Raw genomic sequence first — 22,500 nt, forward strand, 5'->3', positions numbered from 1 at the left:
GCCGTGGACAGTGGCTCCTCGCGCCTCATCTGGAAGCCTTCCCTCTGACGTTGCAATGTCAGAGAGAAGGCTTCCAGTTCAGGTGCAGGACGCACGTAGGAGCCTCTGCCCATGGCATTGTGCACTGAGGAAGAGGGAGCCGGCCTGAAGATAACGTAGCATCATTCGCACCATGGACCGGCGGTAAGTTTCTCCTATCCATACTCTTCTCCTCCACTGCCAACTCCAGACTCCATCCCTTCTATCATGCTGAACCATATGCCTGGAACAGACTTCCTGAGTTATTACGTCAGGCTCCATCTTGAGCAGGATTCAAATCCAAGCTAAAAGCCCACTTTTTCGAGGCTGTTTTCAACTCCTAGCTCCCATATCCATCATGTTGTTCTCTCTGCAAGACTCCCCAACTCCTATAAGTCCTGTCTGTCCAAATTAGATTGTAAGCTCTTCTAAGCATGTTAAATGTACAACACGGTGTATGTCTTTCAGCGCTATAGAAATTATATAGGGTAGTAGAACAGATGTTTAAATAAAATTATGTGTCTTAGCTGGGGTGGGGGTATGCAGCCTCAGATCTGGACTATCATGGTACAGGTATAAACTAATGAATCATGGTAGAAAATGTTTGCCTCGTATTTTGGATTAACTTTTTCCCAATGATCCTTAACAAGGGGACTTGTGATAGCAATTTTTCATTGTTATTAGCTTTCAGGAGATCATAGGGTAACCAAAATGTACTCTAAAGAGGTCTTGAAATACAGAAAGAACTAATTTCAAGCTGTTTCAATCTTCTGGGATTATATAGTGCTATAAATGCTAGTTTTTTTGGGGGGTGTATTCCTATTTAGCGGAAATTAAAACCATGCAAATGAAAATACTTTTTGTAAATAATTTGGTCGCTTAGGAAGTGAAATTTAAGAAGCGTGCTTGGTTCAAACAAAAGCTTTCCCATAAATGATGCATTTATTATGTGTAAGCATGCAATCGCTTGTTGTTTTGAATTAAATCACTTCTAGGGATGAAGACAATCATTGGATCTGTAAACCATGGAATTTGGCTAGGAGTCTGGATACTCATATCACCAACCACCTTGGATATATTATTAGACAAAGAGAAAGTATACCTAAAGTAAGTAGAAGTTCATGTAAATGCTGTGTAATGATAAGTTTAGCAGACCTTTGTATTTTTAAAAGTAGTTAACTTTTTTTTTCTAAAAATCTTTCATGTTCTACTAGAAGTGCGGTGTGTGTCTCTCTGTCTTTCCATTGGGATTTCGCTCTTTAAGTTATTTCCAGACACAGTGGTTCCAAATACAACGCGGATTTTAGTCCACTTGCATTGCACAAGGCTTCTGTCTTTATTGAAAAATTACCGAGGAGGTTTTTTACGCCAGTGATTTCACTTTACCCCGGTAAATCTCCACCTGTCTATAACTGAGAAGTGCTGGTTGTGGGCTATCCGGTCTTTGTTTTGGAACCCTGTGTCTGTAATAACACGAAGACTTCTCGTCATAGATTCCATTGGTTTTTCATGATTAGTTATATTGTGCTGAAAACCAGGTCGAAAGTGTGGTTGTACTACTAGAAGTGTGTCATGTGACAAGTAGATAAACATATTGAAATGTTACTACAGTAAAACCTTGGATTGCAGGTAACTTGGTATGCAAGAGTTTTGCAAGATATTTTATTAAATTTTAACTTGATATACAAACAAGGTCTTGCAATACAAGTACATACAGTATACATGCGTCACATCATCACAACTGAGCTGATGGTTCTTCTCTCTCTGACACTGCGGGAGTGTAGTGACTGTTCTAAACAAGCGAGGTCTTGGGGGGCGTCGCATGCGCGCGACCAAGATGGCTGCTTAGCTCTCACGCTCCGCTGCAGCACCGCCGGTTTCGCGCCATTACAGCCCTGCAGAGCACGATTTTAAGGCAGCGATCGCTACCAACACATGCCGGAATGGCTTCTAAAAACAGTAAGTCGGACCCCGCGCCCGCCACAGCCTCCGTCTCCTCACACCCCGCATCTAAACGCTCCAAGCACGAGCCTCCGTCTCCCGCCAAGGCCCCACCCGCCGGAGCCGTCGATCACGGCGCTTCTGCTTCTATTTCGGGCGACCTACAAATCTTGCGTGAACTCATGCAAGAAAACCTTGCTGCCACCGCCGATATAAAAAATGAAATGAGTACCATCATGCTGCAGCTCAAACAGCACAACGCTCGCATAGACCTCGTGGAAGAGAGGTTAGCAGCTCATGACACCCAATACCTATCGGTGCAACGTGACCTCTCAAAAATCTCCTCCTTTCAAATTGAACTTGAGGATATTTCCAACCGTATGCGCCGGAGCAATGTGCGCCTAATTGGTCTTCCAGAATCTTCGGAGGGGTCAGACATGATGTCATTTCTGCACTCTTTTATCCCCAAAGTTCTGAATACACAATTTTCTCCTCTGCTGGAGATAGAACGAGCGCACAGGGTCCCTTCGGGCCCTCCCTCACCATCCAAACCTCCAAGACCTGTTGTAATGAAACTTCTACGCTACCCACAGGCTATTCAAATCCTGCAATCTGCAAAATCCATCTCTGATCTAAATATGGATGGCAAGCGCATCATGTTTGTCCCTGACGTCTCCAAAGCCACGGCACAAAAAAGAAAGGCCTTTTTGTCCATGCGCCCTCAACTCAAGAGCATTGGTGCGAAATACGGGCTCTTTTATCCTGCCCGGATGAGGGTGACCTACCATAATGTTACCAAAAACTTTGACTCTCCAACTGATTTACAAAAATACTTGGATGAATCAGTGGGTGCAATGCAATGACCTGCATCACCAGCCTTGAAACTCCATTCTCATCACACCGAAGGGCTGTATTTTATCAGTTTCCTGACTCAACATGTGGCGGGCTGTGGCGTGGCTAGCTGAGCTCCTCTAGTCATCATGCGACCCCATCTTTTGAGCTTCGTTTGTTATATTATTCCAGTTTCCAATAAGCATGAAGCTGCTGTTTTTCCTTCCTTTTTCTTTTTTAATTTATTTTTGTACAGTGGTCTACCGTCTCTTTTTTCTTGCCTGTCTCAGCTAACTGCCGCCAGTTACACTTGGACTCCATCAATCTTCGCCATACCTTATGGTTAAAATCCACCTTGTATCTCTTAATGTTAAAGGGATAAACAACCCAATCAAGAGAAAAAAGATCTTACATTACTTCAAACATTTGGATGCGGACATTTGTCTCCTTCAAGAAACCCACCTATCTCTTGAGGAAGCACAGAAGCTTTCCGGAGGTTGGGTCCAACACTGCTTTGCTGCACCTGCCCAGGGCAAAAAATATGGTGTCATTACTCTAATGAAAAAATCCCTCAATTTCCAACTTAACTCTCACAAATTTGACTCTAACGGCCGATGGTCTCTGGTAGAAGGCTCTATTGCAGGACATCCTATCAACATCTTCAACATCTATGCACCAAATACTGATGATCCTTCCTTTTTTCTCACCTTCCAGACCGTGAGTACAACTCCACTAACGTCTCACACAATCTTCGCTGGGGACTTCAACTTTCCCATTGATCCTTTCATTGACAGATCCTCCACCTGTCGTCCAGCTAAACTGGGTGCTCGAAATACAGTTCTCAAATTAATGGATCATTTCGGGTGGTCTGACATCTGGAGAATCTTTCACCCATCCACGAAGGATTACACCTTCTACTCTGCTCCACACCAGTCCCACTCAAGGATCGATTATATTTTGGGATCCAAGGATGTTTTGAACCTTGTTTCATCGTCTCAAATCCATGATATTACAATTTCAGATCATGCAGCTGTTTCCTGTACGTTTCAGTGGTCAGCGACCTCCTCCTCTCGTCAATGGAGACTAAACAATTTTCTTCTTCATGATTCTGACTTCATCTCACATGTCAATAAAGAATCTCAATCCTTCTTTGACACAAACATTAACTCAGTTTCGGATTTCTCCATTGTCTGGGAGTCTTACAAGGCCTGGCTCAGAGGGGAAATAATCAGCTATTCTGCTTTTCAGCTTAAAAAGCGCAAATCCACTCTATCCCAACTTGAGACTGACATTCACTCTTATGAAACCTCGCTATATCAACGCCATGACTCCTCCACATATAAAAAACTACAACTTCTTAAATTCCAATATAATGAAATATTCAGTTCTCTTGCCTCAGCTTCAATCTTTCGACGTTCAGCTACATACTACTCTTCAGCTAATAAAGCGGGCCGCTTGTTGGCTACATACCTTAAAGGAAAACATTCCAAGCAAAGAATCACCCACATCAAAACCTCCAATGGTCTTCTTCACACTTCCACTAAGGATATTCTGAATGATTTCCACGCATTCTACGAAGACCTATATACGTCTGAAACCTCTTCAATTAGCAACTCAATTCCTGACTTCTTTCGTTCTCTGGACTTATCTACTCTCACTGACCCTCAACGTCAATTTCTACAACAATCACTTTCTTCAGAAGAAATTCAGCGTGCCATTGCCTCCTTACCTTCTGCCAAGGCTCCGGGCCCAGATGGATTGACCTCAGAATTCTTCAAGTCATTCTCCACCCTCCTGACTCCGCACTTACTCTCTTACTTCCAAGGCCTAATCTCGAACCCTCAGGGTCTTCATCGTTTCCTTGAGGCGAACATCATTGTTCTTCCAAAACCTAACAGAGACCCTCAACTTGTGAAAAACTACCGACCTATCTCACTGTTGAATTTGGACTATAAAATTTTTGCTAAAATTTTAGTGTTTCGTTTAGAAAAAGTTCTGCCTTGTCTGATTCACAGAGACCAAGTAGGATTCATGAAGGGTCGCTTTGGAGCAGACAATACAAGATTATTGTGTCATATACTCCACTCCACCATATCGGACCCTGACCCTAAAGCTCTTGTTTCATTGGATGCTGAAAAGGCGTTCGATAGGGTGGAGTGGCATTATCTTTTTGCTGTTCTCTCTAAATTTGGTCTGCCTCCCTCCTTCATTCATATGATCTCCCTTCTCTATCATGACCCCACAGCTAGACTAATTGTAAATGATGAAGCCTCTTCCCCTTTCACTTTACACAGAGGGACCCGTCAAGGATGCCCCATATCCCCCCTTCTGTTTAACCTAGCCTTGGAGCCCCTCCTCGTAGCTATCAGATCAACATCATCCATTAAGGGCATCTCAATAGCGGGCATTGAATTTAAAATTTCAGCTTATGCAGACGACATTTTATTATACCTCTCTGATCCAGAGTCATCACTGTCCTCTTTAATGCAACTTATATCTTCTTTTTCCCTAATCTCAGGCTATAAAATCAACTGGGATAAAACCGAAATTATGCCACTGACTGAGTCATGCACTCCTTTCACCATCTCCAGTCAACCTCTTACCTGGGTCACTGAAGGGATCAAATATTTGAGTCTTACATTTGGCAGAGACATCCGCTCATCCATACATTTAATCACCTCTAAGATTCTTACCCAACTTTCGCATACTCTCTCCTCCTGGTCACCTTTACATCTCTCATGGTGGGGTAGATTAGATACCATAAAAATGATGGTGGTCCCTAAGATCACCTATATCTTCAATATGTTTCCTCTCCTTTTCCCGGCCTCGATATACAAACAACTCGAATCGAAAATGTCTAGATTCCTATGGAATGATAAGCCTCACAGAATCTCTCTCTGCAAACTAAAGGCCCCCACTTGTCAGGGTGGTGTTAATTTTCCAGATCTTCTATGTTACCACAGAGCTTTCATATTGAAACAAGGGGCGATGTGGCTCTCCTCTCCTACCTTGCAGGATACGCCCAATTGGCTTCACTTGGAGTCGTCCTTTGCTAACCCACTCCCCCTTCTTCGCTTTATGGGCGCTTCGGGCTCCCCCAATCTTCTCAATAACCCCATCATATCGTCCACCCATAGGGCTCTTACAATGATTGACTCCCACCTTGATGTTCCATGGAGTCAATCATCTCTATGCCCTTTATGGTATAATAAAAAGATTTCCATTGATAAAAAACCCATATTCTGGCCTCATTGGTCTTCCCATCATATTTGGGACATAGGTTCTGTGTGCCACCCTGATGGCACCTTTCTCACATTCAATGAGCTCATGGAAGCTTTCTCCATTGATGCATCACATTTTTATAAATGGCTTCAATTAAGATCCTCCCTTAAAAAATCTGGTCTCCTTCCTGTTGCTTCTATGTCCGCTCCATCTTTATACACGTTTTCTCGTCAATTCTTAGCTTTAGGCCATTCCGCTTCTCATTTTTATAAACTTCTCAAATCCCTATTATGCGTACCATCACCCCCACCTTCACACCTCCTGGGAGTCAGACCTTGAGATCTCCATTTCTGATGACGCATGGTCCCACATATTTCATTCCACCTTCCATACTTCTCGCTCTGCATCGATCCTCCAACCTATGGTCTTTTTGCTACATAGAGCGATATGGACCCCGATTAGATCACATAAAATTAACGCTTCCTTCTCCAACAAATGTTGGACCTGTCAATCAGAAATAGGCTCCTTAAAACACCTTCTTTTCTCCTGTCCTTCAATTTCCTCATACTGGTCCTCCACATGGGATACCATTTGCTCTGTCTTCAGCATTAACGTCCCTCTAACATACCAAATGCTTTTGTTGAAATCCTTCCAGGTTTCCCCACTGATATCTGAGCCAGATCATTTTCTGTTTGACATACTACTTTCCTTGGCTTTAAAAATCCTACTCACACATTGGAAAGATTTATCCAAGGCCTCTCACTGCCAATGGTGGAATTTAGTATGCCTTACTTACAGAACGGAAGCTTACCTGGCAAAGTCCTCCAACAGATATATTTCCTTTCAAAAGAAATGGTTACGACTAAAAACCTACCTGCACTCTGTTTCTTCTCCCTGAGTAGACCGCTCCCTACCCTCCGCTTTTCACTTCCTTCTTAATTACTTTTTCTTTTCTCTACAGATTTCACATTTTTGCATATTTTCCTTATGTTCATTTATTCATCGTTATTTTCATGCTTATGATTGTAACTCGGATGTTCTCTACTTTTATAGGAGACATACTTTGCTCTCACTACTGTTACTTATTTGAGCTGTTGTTGGTTTTAAGCATGATAGCATTAACGTTCTACAAGCATACATGTCTCTTATTGACAGTTTTTCATGTCTGTTTTACTCCATGCTTTGTATTTAAAACTTTAATAAACAAACCTTGACTAAAAAAAAAACAAGCGAGGTCTTGCGATAACAAGTACATACAGTATTTTGTGTTAAAGTTTTTGGTTTATGGAACAAATTGTCTTGAGTTTCCATTATTTCTTATGGGGAAATTTGCTTTGATATGAGTGTTTTGGATTACAAGCATGTTTTCAGAACGAATTATGCTCGCAAACCAAGGTTTTACTGTACTTAAAACAGAGATTCTCAAACTGTGATTGTGAATCTTGGAGTCATGACCTTGGCACCATCTGGGGGCTATAGCATCGTTAAGATTGATGAAGGCTTACATAAAGCATATCTACGCTGCTGATAAAACTTTTGGACCTGAATCCTTAAGGCAGCGCTTCACAGACATTTATGTAGTATGACACTATTTTATCACTTATAATTCATGTGACACCATGATGACAAAATAGCAATTAGAGAATGACATGGTGGTAGTTAACCCGCAGCTAGCCGTGGGTAACCTGCCGAAACGGGGTGGGGGGGGGAAGTGCTCACTTCGGGCACAGGGACAAGGCCATCCACTGCCCCGTGGAGTAGTGACTGGCCTCCCCGCAGTTAAGGGAGGGAAGGCACGCGGTCACCGATCGAGCGCAACCCTCTCCCTAACTCCAGCCAAATCTATCTCCCTCCTTCCCCCTTACCTTCGCAGCGCCTAAAGCCGGCGAAGCCTGCTTGTGCCGTCCTGCAGTCGCGTGTGTGTGGGCGGAAGCTTCTCCTCTGATGCAACTTCCAAAGCTTATGCCCACACACGCGCGACTGCAGGGCGGCACAGGCAGGCAGGCTTCGCCGGCATCAGTTTATTTTCTAAAGCGCCACGAAGGTAAGGGGGAAGAAGATAGATTTGGAGGGAGGAAGGGAAGGGGCTGCACGCACAATCAGTGACCACGCGCCTACCCTCCCTTAAGTTTCTTTACGCTGCGAAGGTAAGGGGGAGGGAGGAAGATTCTCGGGCCACTGAAGGGCGGTGAGGTGGCGAGAGGGAAGGGTGGATGTTGTGGGGACGGGGCAGTGAAGAGGACGGCGGGGGCGGTGAAGGGGTCGGTGGGGCAGTGACGGGGACAGATTTTTTTCCCTGTGTCATTCTCTCATTGCAATCTTCCCTTCCCTCCCTTCTCTCATCTACTTTCTGCTTTTCTCATTTATTCAAAGTTTGAAGAAAGCAGCAGCAGCACTAGTGGTGACAAATCACCTATAGCCAGCATAGAATCCTGTGTTTGTGTGAGCTCATACTCTTGTACCAGTCTAACAGGAAGCCTCTAGAGCAACCTTGTGTGAGACACCCCCTGTCTCCTCCACTGATGTGGAGAGCCACCTTCTATTAGGTTCACACAACTCCAAGATTCTATGTGGTGTTTGAGTGTCTGTTGTCCCTTTTGATTCAGTAGGTCAGAAATTAGGGATCTGCCTTCATTAGTGTACATTTGGTTCATGTTGAAATTTTTGTGTGCGTACACAAATTGCAAATATGTATATACAGGGTGGGCCAAAAGTAGGTATAGAGCAGTGGTCTCAAACTCACGGCCCACCAGGTACTATTTTGAGGCCCTTGGTATGTTACCATTGTTCTGGAACGTTGCCCGCCTGTAACTTCACGCAAGCACTTTCCTGCATCTAGATAGGTTCACTTTCTGCATGTTGCACTGCTTTCAGCTGTGTATAGCTGAAATTATCAGAAGCAAATAAGGAAAGATTTATAAACATAACAAGTTTTACCTCATGCAAAGTTGCATTACATTAGAGATTTCTATTCCGCCATTACCTTGCGGTTCAAGGCAGATTGTCATTTCTTTAATAAGACATTAACTATTTTTTCTGCGGCCTTCCAAGTACCTACAAATTCAAAATGTGGCCCTGCAAAGGGTTTGAGTTTGAGACCACTGGTATAGAATATTCATAATTTTTTTTTATTTTACAGGTGTCACGGTTAACATTCGTGTGAAGTTTTTGTATCAGTTACATTGTTTTGCTTTTACTTGATTTTTCATTCTTTATAGGATGTTCTTTTGGCTCTAATAGCCACGTCACCTTTTAACAATGCCAGCTCTCGTTTTGCATTTCTTTCCACCTTTGTTAATATGCGGAATACATCTGGTCTGGGCTTCCACGATGGTATTTTAAAATAACGTCCATGCTTGATTTAAAGTCTTAACCAATCCTTTTAGCTTCTTTTTAACCAATTTCCTCATTTTATTGTAGTTGCCCTTTTGAAAATTAAATGCTGCTACAGTAGATTCTTTAGCCATGTCACTCCAGATATCAGCTCAAATTTAATCATATTGTGATCACTGTTTCCTAGCAGGCCCGACACCGTTACCTTTCATACTTTGCTCTACATTCCAATAAGGACTAAATGTAAAATAGCTCACCCTCTTGTCAGTTCCTAAACCACTTGCTTCAAGAAGCAGCCATTTATTACATCTAGAAATATTACATCTAGCACTCCCTGATATTGCCTTTATCCAGTCAATATTGTGGTAATTTAAATCATACTTCACAAAAAAAGGAGAGAGCACATATATGGTAGTACCCACAATGTCTTGAAAATGCAATGGAAATCACCCATTATTATACTGTTGCCTATTTTGTCAGCTTCCCTAATTACTTTACATTACTTTAGAGATTTCTATTCTGCCATTACCCTTCTCTGTAAACATTTCTTCATCTGTCTGCTCATTCTGTCCCAGGGGACAGTAGTACAGCCCTACCTGTATATTCCTTCCCTTCACACAAGGAATATCTATCCATATGGATTACATGCTGCTATTTATGTCATGCAGAATGTTTATTTTGTTTGCTTCAATTCCCTCTTTAACATATTACGCAATCCTCCCCCTATTTGATCTATGCTATCATTGCAATATAATTGTACCCTGGTAGCACAGTGTCCCATTGGTTATCTTCCTTCCACCAGGTCTTAGAGATGCCTATTATATCTGTATCTTTAAATATCCTTTCACTTAGTGCGATATATTCTCTTTCCCAACTTGTTTCTTAGGCTTCTGATATTTGCATATAGATATTTTAAACAGTGTTTGTCATTCCTATTTACAACTTGCTCAATAATTGACATGGATAATTTGCAATGTTTAAAATCTGGCTGCTCTGTATTTAAGGACACCTGGTCAACTATGGTCTCTAAGGTCATCCTATTAGCGAGGTTACAAATCTTTTCTGTTTTGATGATATCTTTTACAGATAGAACCATGCACTTTGGAGTGACTGTCGGTCTTCCCCCAGTTTCAGTTTAGAAGCTGCTTTGTCTCCTTTTTAAATGTTTATGCCAGCAGCCTGGTTCCACCCTTGTTAAGGTGAAGCCCATCCTGGCAGAATAGGCCCCACTTTCCCCAAAATGTCACCCAGTTCCTGACAAATCTAAATCCCTCCTCCCTGTATCATTGCCTCATTTCGCGCATTGAGGCTCCTGAGCTCTGCCTGTCTCTTGGATCTTGCACATGGATGGAGAGCACTTCAGAAAATGCTATCCTGGAGGTTCTGGATTTTAGCTTCTCTCTCCTAAGAGCCTAAATTTGACTTCCAGAATCTTTCTACCACATTTCCCTATGTCATTGGTTCTTAGACAGCAGGCTCTTCCCCAGCACTATCTAAAATCTTATCTAGGTAATGCGTGAGGTCTACCACCTTTGCACCAGGCAGTCAAGTAACCAAGTGATTCTCATGGCTACCAGCCACCCAGCTATCTACCTGCCTAATGATCGAATTTCTCACTACAGTGGCTGCCCTAACCCTTCCCTCTTAGGCAGAAGCCCGTGGAGACACATCTTGGTACGAGAGAATATTGGGTGGGCAGGTCCTGGCTATAGGTTCATTTGCTAATTCACCAGGGTGATGCTCTCAAATAATACTTTTCTGTACTTGGATAAAATTTTGATTCTTTGGAGTTTTTTTCATTTCAAACACGAATGATACCAGAAGTGTTGTACAAGTGTCCACTACATCTTGAGATGTTTTCAGAAGTTCTAATACATTTAAACTGTCGGATGGTACCACTTTTAAGTTGGCATGGAGGTCGATGCCAAATGCACTAATAGGCTGCCTCTGTTTAAAAGGCAGGTAGTAGATTTTATTTATTGGTGGCAAAGTCTCACTGGATAACTTGCACAATAACGCACAATAAATGACATCAGAAAAAGACCAGTAAAAAAATAGGATCACTGAGATATCTAAGCCCAAAGATCTGCAAAAGTATCTAAAAAAAAATCCAAAACACGTCTTCCACAAGTCTTTATTTATAAGAACCCAACAAGGATCCAAGTTTCAGCAATATAGATGCCTTCATCAGGGGTAAAACAATCTACAATGGAACAAAGAATAAAACAAAAAATAAATAAACAAGCAAATAGTATGTGCACAATCTAAGAGTTAACAAAATGTAAAAACAACAGATAAAACATATAATATATTGAAAGAAAAGCAGAACTTGTTGGTGCACACAATATTTAAATCAAATGAAAACATGAAAAATCACAAAATGATAAGACATAACCTAACAGCAAATAATTAAAATCAAGCTGGTGCAAGAGGATGTTAAAATAGTATCCAGGGCGCTAAACCTAAAAATAGCATATTCTAAAAAGCAGCAAATATGCGAGGATAACAATAAACCCATGAAGTGAGGAGAGCAAAGTGCAAAAAATGTCCATGAAAAAGGATACTAATAGAGGAGCCCATTTCCTGAAGCATAGAATATCACAAAAAATGAAAAAGACAACAAAGATATCGTCAACATAATCGATGAGAGCACTTGGTGAACAGTAAGAGTGACTCGAGAAGTAGGTAGTTCCCTGCCTAGGAGCCTTAGCAAATTAGTACCTCAAGCAGTTGAGGGTGATTTGCCCAGGCTCACAAAGTACATCAGTAGGAGAAGTAGTACTTGAACACTAGCTTTTTTCATTCTTGGTAGGTTTCTCTAACCAGTAAGTTACTCCCTCATAAGAACATAAGAATTGCCGCTGCTGGGTCAGACCAGTGGTCCATCGTGCCCAGTAGTTCGCTCACGCGGTGGCCCTCTTGTCAAAGACCAGCGCCCTAACTGAGACTACGTTCTGAATATGTTCTGGTTCAGCAGGAACTTGTCTAACTTTGTCTTGAGTCCATGGAGGGTGTTTTCCCCTATGACAGACTCTGGAAGAGCATTCCACTTTTCTACCACTCTCTGGGTGAAGGAAATAAATCTGTAGAATCTTAATAATGTTTGCAGCCTAGCAGCAATCCTTTGGACAGGAAAGCACAAAACATTGATTTGGGGGGCAATTTTTCAAGACTTTAGTCACATACCTTTTAGGAGTTAAGTCTAAATAAGCCTATCTGAGCAGGGCAGGGCTGAGTTTCTAAATTTAAATGGCCAAAATATGAGCTAGGCAGGGATTAGACTAGATCAGGGAAAGCAAGCTAGGCACTTGGAGGAGGATAATTTATATGTAAAGCATTTTTCACAAGAGCATACATGGTCCATATGTAGAAGCTCTCAGTGGTGGCATTTGAGTTGGAGCTCAAGCAGAGTTGTGTGGTATGTATGTACAGACATAACACTATGCGCAAACATGGCAACACCTGCCTCAGAGTAGTTATAAATTTTTACCAGAGCATTTGTGCACATCTTGGAATAGTTCTAGGCAGTGGCGTACCTAGGGTATGTGGCACCCGGGGCCCATCATTTTTTGACCCCCCCCCCCCCCCCCCCTCCATGTAAAAAAAATTTTTTTTTTTTTTTTTTTTGCAATAACCATGAAATGGAATAAATGGTCAGAATAGAAACAGGCAGTGAAAATTTTCTTTTATTGAACCTCATATATGTAACCATTATTCCAAACATAACATAACATAAATTATGTCTAAATTGTCATGACATTAGAAGTACATATGGAGTAGTTGCAGGTGATGCTTGGGACAGTTCTGATTGTGTTAGTTCGGTTTTATGTGTTTTTTGAATAGAAGGGTTTTTATTTCTTTTTGAAGGTTTTGCAGTCTGTGGTTGATATCAATTGGTTGTAGAGTTGGGGGTCGAGTGTTGCAGCTCGAATGGCTAGGAGGTTGTCGAACAGTTTTTTTCTTTTGACGTTTTTGGTTGGAGGGTGTGTGAATGGTGCACAAGTTCTCCTATGTCTGTTTGAAGTGGATTGAATTATTTAGCTGAAGAAATTAGTTACCCCCCATTCCACACACATTAATTCTCTTCCATTTTTGTTCCCATTATAAAGAACACTGATAAGTTCCCAGAAAAAAAATACATTAAAATAAGAAGTGAAAACAAAGGCCCCTACAGATGAGAACATAACATAAGAATAGCCTAACTGGGTCAGACCAATCCATCATGCCCAGTAGCCCATTCTCATGGTAGCCAATCCAGGACACTAATACCTGGTCAAAACCCAAAGAGTAGCAACATTACATGCTACCGATCCAGGGCAAGCAGACACTTCCCCCATGTCTTAATAACAGATTATGGACTTTTCCTCCAGGAATTTGTCCAAATCTTTCTTAAAACCAGCTACACTATCTGCTTTTACCATAACTTCTGGCCACTTCATTTTTAAGTTTAGATCTTTCCTTTCAAACAGAGACCTTGCTAGATGTCAAATACAGCACAAGGTAACTTCACATGGACTTAGCTGTGCAGGAAATGTGAATCTCCTCATACACCCACCATATAGTGCAAAAATGTGCAAAGGTCTGTTTTTTTCTTTCGATCACTACATAGCCTAATGCCACACAAGCAGCGCTGTTACAAACATATTCTGTAGGTCAATGCTAAGGATAACAAAGTTTCCTTCCTTGGACCAGAAGGAGATAAACCACTGGAAGAGATCCCAACACAACACCCAAAGACCCACTCAGTGTGTGAATCAGTTGAGTGGAGTGGACTAACTGGGGGGTGGAAATGGGCCCGGAGTTTGCTCAGCAGAATTTCCCAGACCACCTCTTCCTCTCAACACATTGACACGCTGCCACCATCACCACTAGGAACACCTCACTGGGTAGGCCAGCTATGCTATAAACTTTATAAAACACATTATTATATTTTCTTATAAAGCACATATTTTAACTGACCTCTCTGACATCCTCAGCCTTTCCATTCACAAAAATAGAAGGAAGAAAAGTTCCCATTTCCTGCTGTCTCATGTCCCCGGCCTATACAATATTTTTTTTCTGCAGACCCTTCAAAAGTCTGACCAAATCCTCGTTTCACTTGCATTATAAAGTACTGAGGATGCCATCTCTCCCCAATCCCAGGTCCTAAAGTCTAAGACAGTAGCGCAAACTAATGCTGCCAGATACAGGAAAAAAAAATTTTGATTCGATTCAGCCCTATTGAATTGGTTTTTCAATTCGATTTTCCTGCCCAGTTGGGTGATTTTTTTCAAAACTCCTGGTGGGTTTTATAGCTTTTTCACCCCCTTTGGCTTCTCCTAACCACACTGGCGCTGTGGTGTAAATAAAATAAAGAAACAAAAAGGACTTTTCCTCTTTCTGTTAAATCCTAGCTCACGTTTGCAGTCCAACACCAGCTCTGGCAGGATACACATTTCAAATCTGACATGTTATAATCACAAAACAGAAAATAAAATAAATTTTTCTACCTTTTGTTGTCTGGTTATATTTCAAATCTTGTTGGTCCAAGGCTCTGGTTTTCTTCTGATAACTTGCTTGCCAGGGTCTCCTTCTTTCTGCATGCTAACCATCCATCTGCCAACTCTGTCCTCCCTTTCCATTTCCCTTCCCTTCCCAGGAAGTCTGGTATCTTTCCTTTTTTTCATCTCCCTCCACAGATCCACCTTTTCTTAAATACCCTTTCATCCGGCATCTCTCCCTCCTTCCCCACCATCCCAGAGTCCACCATCTCTCCGTTTCTTTTCCTAATTACCCTCCTATCCAGTATCTCTATCCCTCCTCCACACCATCCCTTGTGTCCAATTTCTCTCCCTTTCTGTTCCTTCCCTCCCTAAATCCCATGGTCCATCTATTTTCAGACCCATTATTTCTTCCCCCCCCCCAAAGTTTGGCATATGCATGTCTCTTTGAACACCCCCTTCCCTCCGTGTACTTCTAAATCATGGTCCCCCCCCAAAGGCCTGTCCCCCCTTAAAGGTCTGCCTGTCCCAACTTGAAGGCCTGCACCCCCCTTGAAGGCCTGTCCCTTCCCCTTGTAGGCCTGTCCCCCCCCTTGAAGGCCTGCCTGCCTGTCCCCCCCTTGAAGGTCTGCACCCCCCGAAGGCCTGCACCCCCCCGAAGGCCTGTCCCCCACTTGAAGGCCTGTCCCACCCCCTTGTAGCTTCTCCCCCCCCCTTGTAGGCCTGTCCCCCCTTGAAGGCCTGCCTGCCTGCCTTTCCCCCCTTGAAGGCCTGTCCCCCCTTGAAGGCCTGCACCCCCTTGAAGGCCTGCACCACCCCCCTCGAAGGCCTGCACTCCCTTGAAGGTCTGCACCCCCCCCCCCCGAAGGCCTGTCCCCCACTTGAAGGCTTGTACCACCCCCTTGTAGCTTCTCCCCCCCTTGTAGGCCTGACCCCCTTGAAGGCCTGCCTGCCTGCCTTTCCCCCCCCTGAAGGACTGCACCCCCCCCGAAGGCCTGCACTCCCTTGAAGGCCTGTCCCCCCCTTGAAGGCCTGTCCCCCCCTTGAAGGCCTGTCCCACCCCCTTGTAGGCCTGTCCCACCCCCTTGTAGGCCTGTCCCCCCCCTTGTAGGCCTGTCCCCCCTTTAAGGCCTGCCTGCCTGCCTTTCCCCCCCTTGAAGGCCTGCACCCCCCTTGAAGGCCTGCACCCCCCTTGAAGGCCTGCACCCCCCCCTTGAAGGCCTGTCCCCCCCCCTTGTAGGCCTGTCCCCCCCTTGTAGGCCTGTCCCCCCCCCTTGTAGGCCTGTCCCCCCCCCTTGTAGGCCTGTCCCCCCCCCCTTGTAGGCCTGTCCCCCCCTTGAAGGCCTGCCTGCCTTTCCCCCCTTGAAGGCCTGTTCCCCCCCTTGAAGGCCTGCACCCCCCCAAAGGCCTACACCCCCCCGAAGGCCTGCCTGCCCCCCTTGAAGGCCTGCACCCCCCCCCCGAAGGCCTGTCCCCCCCTTGAAGGCCTGCCTGCCTGCCTGTCACCCCCTCCCCCTTGAAAGCCTGCTTGCCTGCCCGCCCGCCCCACCCTGAAGGCCTGATGCCCCGACCCACCCCGAAGGACCGCTCGCCCCCCTGTCCTCCCCGCACCACCTATGAACAGCCGCAGCAGGATCGCGAAGTCAGCGTCAGCGATCCCTGCGCTGCTTCCTGCGCCACGGTCCCGCCCCTCCTCTGATGTCAGAGGAGGGGCGGGATCGCGGCGCAGGAAGCAGCGCAGGGATGCTGACGCTGACTTCGCGATCCTGCTGCGGGCTGCTTCACAGGTGGTGCAGGAAGGTCAGTGGGGCGAGCGGTCCTTCGGGGGTGGCGGGGGACTGAACGGCAAGGCCGGGAACACCCCCTTAGGGCTGGTACCCGGGGCGGCCCGACCCCCCCCTAGGTACGCCACTGGTTCTAGGAGCTCATTTTATAAAGATATGTAGGCACTCATGAATCCATAAATGTCTTCCCTTTTTATCTGCACTCAGTGCCACAAGCATGCTAAGTTCTGCCATAAGCTAAGGACCTGCACCTCAAGGTCAATTCCGACTCTTGAACTCAACTGCTGCTTGAATATTTGATTAGCATTGAATTTTGGACCCCATTATATTGAAAATGTAGCTTTTTGAAACTTTCAACCATAAAAGGGAATGCTGCATACCTGTTAGCTATGCATTCTTTCAAACTCGCTTTCTTCCTTTATGATTTGAATTTGTGGATTACTTATGTTTTATGCCTTAATTAATGTGTTATGTGCTGTTGTGTTAATTCTTGCATTTCCAGACTTCAAGATTGGACTTCCTCCGTACGTATGAAGTTAAACACCACTAAAACTAAACTCCTATGGTTTGGCCCTACTGTATGTAACTTACCTTCTATACCAGGGGTAGTCAATTCCGGTCCTCGAGAGCCGGAGTCAGGTCAGGTTTTCAGGATATCCACAATGAATATGTATGAAATGGCTTTGCATTCACTGCCTCCTTGGAGATGCAAATCTATCTCATGCATATTTATTGTGGATATCCTGAAAACCTGACCTGGCTCCGGCTCTCGAGGACCGGAATTGCCTACCCCTTTTCTATATGATTAATTTCTGGTGATAATCTGAAGATTGAATTTTCATCTAGAATTCTTGGATTCATTCTGGACTCTTATCTCTAACTAATCAAATTAATATTGTATCGAAAAAATGTTTTTTTCAGTTTACGGATGTTGAGGAGGGTACGTTGTTTTTTCCAACAACATCATTTTGCTGTGCTAGTGCAGGCTATTATATTAGCTCATCTGGATTATGCAAATTCTCTTTACATCAGTTTAAGTAAGGGCAATTTAAGGAGATTTCAGCTTATTCAGAATACAGCTGCCAAATTAATTTTGTGATCATGTCACTCCATTGCTGAGGGCGTTACACTGGCTTCCGGTGTATTGGAGGGTCCAGTTCAAGTGTGGTATTTAAAAATCTATATGGGATTTTTTTCCCCATTACTTACACTTTCCTTCAATTCGCAATACCCCTTCTCTACTAGAGGAATACATAAATTTAAATTAGCATTTCTGTCTATTAAGGATATTCGAACTTTAGGAAGGTTCTCCCACTCTCTGGCATATGCCTTGGTAAAAATCTGGAATGACCTTCCTCCAGAAATTAGATCCCTTTCCTCTTTGACTTGTTTCAGAAAAACTTTGAAGACACATTTGTTCAAGAAATTCTTAACTGATGAATAAAGGGTTGTAATAGTTGTACTCCTGTTTAATTATTGTTTTCTTCTACCATTTTGGGCTAATTTTGTGAACCGGATTGAGTCCCCTTCAGGGAAAGACTAAGGATTGGATTGGAATAATGTTAACATTTGACCTCTTAATTACTGATAGCCCAAGTTGCTGAGAAAGAATATGCAATAGTTCCTGACTTTCATTTATACAATAGACTCTCTCTCTCTTAACTCTTGTTTAAACAAGGATCCAATGTATGCAGCTTGAACAACTAAAACCCCTGGGGGGGTGTTATTTTTTTCTTTTTTTAGGTAGTGTCCAAGTATATTGAAGATCCTGTACTGTTTCATCGTGATGATGTGGGAATGGTGAAATTTGACATACGTTACATTGTACTTCTGCGATCAGTAAAACCACTAAAGCTGTTTGTTTATGATGTATTTTGGCTTCGATTCTCAAATAGGTAATATCCCTTCACTAGTGCTATATTCTTTAGGATATATCATATATATATTTTTTTTCAATTTTCTATACTGTTCTCCCAGGGGAGCTCAGAACAGTTTACATGAATTTATTCAGGTACTCAAGCATTTTTCCCTATCTGTCCCAGCGGGCTCACAAACTGTCTGATGTACCTGGGGCAATGGGGGGATTAGATTGATATCAGTATGGTAGTCAAATGTAATATTTTTTTTTTATATGCCTAGACCGTTTGCGCTGGATAAATTGGATGACTATGAAAAACACTTTACAGTTATGAACTATGCTCAGAATGTGGAGCTAAAACAGGTGAGAAACTTGACACCCAGATGCATTTCTGAAAAATAATTTGGTTTATTACTGTCTGGAACTAAAACCTAAACTGTAAGCATGGAACAAAGTATTGACAAAAGTTGTTTGTGATATCTACTGTATCTTGCATCTTCACTGATATGCCTCAGTTCTCTTGGTGTGAACCACCCGGAACTTCTGGTTGGGTGATATATAAGAAATAAAATTATTATTATTATTTTGTGTGTATTAAAGCTATTTAAACTGGCCTTAGGCCAGATTAACGAAAAATTTAGTACAGTGTGTTATTGGTGACAGCTAAAGCAGATAAGCCAAAGGGAATTTTTATTCTTGTGGAGGGGACATAACCTAAAGCCTGGCACTGGCTATGTTTTGACCATGCAAGGGCTATATCAGGAGCTCCAGGAAACCTGAGGGTGTGTAAAAAATGCACCACCAACAGGTATAAACCATACAGTTCATAAGATGGCAGTGTCCCAGTCAATGCTGCTGAGTTTGATTCATTGTGGGACAGTAGCATATGGATTTTATGGTTTTTACTTATTTGTGATGCAATTTTTTTACACCCTCAGGTTTACTTGAGTCCCTGATGCAGCCCCTGCATGGGCAAAACGCAACCTGTGTTGGGCTTTTTTATGTTGTGTGTCCTCTACAAGAATACAAGTTCTTCTGAATATTTCCCCTTGGCTTATCTGCTTTTGTTGTCACCATCTTGGAGTTTGCAGACTGCCCACCCTGTTGCTTTCTGAGACCAGTATGTTACTGGGCCTTGCTGTATCAAGCCATTGAGGGAGGAGTTTGCTATAGATTAGTTACATTTGTAGTATTTTGTACAAATTCTATTGAATGTGTAATAGCTTCAAAAAGGGAACAAAATACAGGATATTCCACAGAATATCACAAATTGCAGAACCTCCCTGAAAGGAGTTTTCCTATATTGAATCCTGGTACATATATATTGCCTGTATAGAATTATTACATAATGTTGTTCACTGAAAATATGCACTCTAGTCAGTAGCCTTTTACATCATACCCCAGGTTTTATTTGAGGTGAATAAAAAATTAAAGGGAATTGTTAAATTACACAATAACCGGAACAGATCTAGCAAAGTACAACATATGTACTCGTACATTGCATGTTGAATAGTTCTTCCATGCACAATGCAGCACTTAGCCTTTAGTCATGTGGCGGCCATGAGGTCGGAAAAATGGACGCTCCATTGCAAGATTACACCATTGAAGAACAACGTGTGGTAGTGCGCTTTCTTTAGATAGAGGGAGTGAAACGTGGAAATTCACCATGAATCAATGAAAGTGAATAAAAAGGTATAAAACGGGAATAGCAGGTATAACCAACGAAGATCGTTCTGGTCACCCATCAACATCGCGCACACAAGAGCACATGGACAGGGCAGATGCCTTGATTAGAGAAGACCAACGGATAACAGTGTCTCAATTGGCTGCGCATTTGGATATCAGCTATGGATCTGCATATGCCATAATGCACGATGACTTAGGATGCAGGAAAGTCTGCGCATGATGGGTTTCCAAAGAGCTTACTGATCTGTACAAACAGTGTGTGGAGGTTACGAGCCAATTCCTGAGACGGTATGAAGACGTTCAGAGTATTCTGGAGAGAATTGTCACCGCTGATGAGACAGGGGGCCTCACTGCAACCAGGAGAGCAAAGACTAAGCATGATGAAGTAAAGGAAGCAGTGCTCACCCGGCTTTTCTGCAGGAATGCAGAAGCTAGTTGAACGATACAACAAATGTGTCATCTTGGATGGGGACTATGTAGAAAAGTGATATGTTCAGTTGCTCACAGTTACTTCTATTAAATCTGTTAAATGTATTTCCCTTTACTTTATGATTTACCTTTGTATTTGATCCCCAAATTTGTTCACACTGCAGAGATGTGTGCACAAATTAACTGGTTATAAAGCTCTTAACCACTAATAATTGGGGGCTAATCTAATCTAATCCTTAGGTTTGTATACCGCACCAATTATTGATAACTGGTACTCATTAAAATCTGTTCATGCATCCAGCTGCACTATTCTATAAGGCAGGGTTCCTAACTCCAATTTAACCTGTATTCCAAAAGGGAGGGGCATGGGCATGTCGGAGTATTCCATAAAATTATGCGCATAGATTACCAGGTAAGCACACCTAACGTTGACACCAACATTTATACCAGATTTCGGCAGGCATAAATCTGGCAAGTTAGGTGCAGGAATTGGTGTTATTTGGTTTTCTATAAAGGGCATACTCATTTTTTTTTTCATTTTTTTTTTTATTTTTATTCTTTATCATATTATTCACAAGTAATACAACTTGTTAAAGTAATACAGAGTCATAATCTATCATGTAAAAAAAAAATCACATTCCTAGCAGAAGCAAAACAAATTCTTAATGGGTATAACTCCTTCCTAGACCTCAATTTAGAGGAACGATCTGAATTGCAGGGAGATAAATCAAAATAAAATTACAAAATATAAGAAAAAGAAAAGGCTTAATACATCTGCCTCCCCCACCCTCAGATTTTAATTTTTAGAGCTAGATTCTCTACCTCTGATTAGCCCCTTAAGGTCCAAAAAGGATCTTAGATGGTCAGGTGCATAAAAAACATATTTTAAACCCATATACAATGGTACCTTGGATTACGAGCATAATCCGTTCCAGGAGCATGCTCGTAATCCAAAATGCTCGTTTATCAAAGAGAGTTTCCCATAGGAAATAATGGAAACTCGCTTTGATACGTTCCCCCACCCCCCGAGGCCAGGGCGCTGCTCCCCCCCCCCACGTGATCCGGCACCCCTGTGAGAATAGGCATCTGCGCATGCTCAAGCCCTTCTAATTCTCCCTCTCGCCAAGATTCTCTGCGAGAGGGAGAATTAGAAGGGCTTGAGCATGTGCAAATGCATGCTCAAAGCCGGCAGAGACTGGGAAGAAGAAGATCTTCAAGCGGCACCGGCACTTGTGGGCTGCGTGCCGGTGCCAAAGGGGGGGTGAGTTAAAGTTGGTCGGGCGGGGGGGAGGGGTGCCAATTCGAGCGGGAGGGGGCCCTTTGCGAGCGAGGGGGAACGATGCCGGTTATCGGGGGGTGCTTGCAAATCGAGTCAACACTCAGTTTGCGAGGCACGTTTTGCGAGAATGTTTTGCTCGTCTTGCAAAACACTCACAAACCGGGTTACTCGCAAACCGAGGTTTGACTGTACTTAATTATGCACTTACAAGGATAAGCTAAAGTAAAAGTAGCCCCCCACTTCTTTATATCTTCTCACATTGCTAGAAATAGCTTACACCTTTCTCGTGTTTGTTTTGTAACATCATAGTGTAGCCATATATGTTGACCACAGAAAGGCGTACCTATTTTCTTAAAGAATAACCTCATAATTGAATTGAGATCTTGTTCAAATGTACAATTAACATCGCTCTGTCCTTTACATCCATTAAAGAATTTTTCAAAACTACTGTTACATTTTGAAAGTCAATATCAACTGATACACAGTACTGCGGTATATAAGCTGTTATTATTATTATTATTAGATTTTCAGAAACAAGTAATTCTTCTGAGCCACTATTTATTTTTGATGTTGGTAGATAATAAGCCTTATTTATAGCTGGTAATTGATCTAGTGGAAAAGACAAATTCTCCACCAGAA

General features: G+C 42.9%; 1 protein-coding gene across 3 annotated transcripts in view; it reads left to right on the plus strand.

The window, feature by feature from the left end:
- The window catches only part of TTLL12 (tubulin tyrosine ligase like 12), a 212,588-nt gene that overhangs the window by 153,466 nt on the left and 36,622 nt on the right, over positions 1–22,500 (plus strand). For all 3 annotated transcript variants that reach the window (XM_033951183.1, XM_033951184.1, XM_033951185.1), the window contains exons 9-11: positions 1,014–1,125; positions 18,353–18,504; positions 18,749–18,830. In XM_033951183.1, coding sequence (XP_033807074.1) covers positions 1,014–1,125; positions 18,353–18,504; positions 18,749–18,830 — 346 coding nt within the window. The remainder of the gene's footprint in view (positions 1–1,013; positions 1,126–18,352; positions 18,505–18,748; positions 18,831–22,500) is intronic.

The sequence above is a fragment of the Geotrypetes seraphini genome, chromosome 7 (genome assembly GCF_902459505.1).
Source record: "Geotrypetes seraphini chromosome 7, aGeoSer1.1, whole genome shotgun sequence".
NCBI lineage: Eukaryota > Metazoa > Chordata > Amphibia > Gymnophiona > Dermophiidae > Geotrypetes > Geotrypetes seraphini.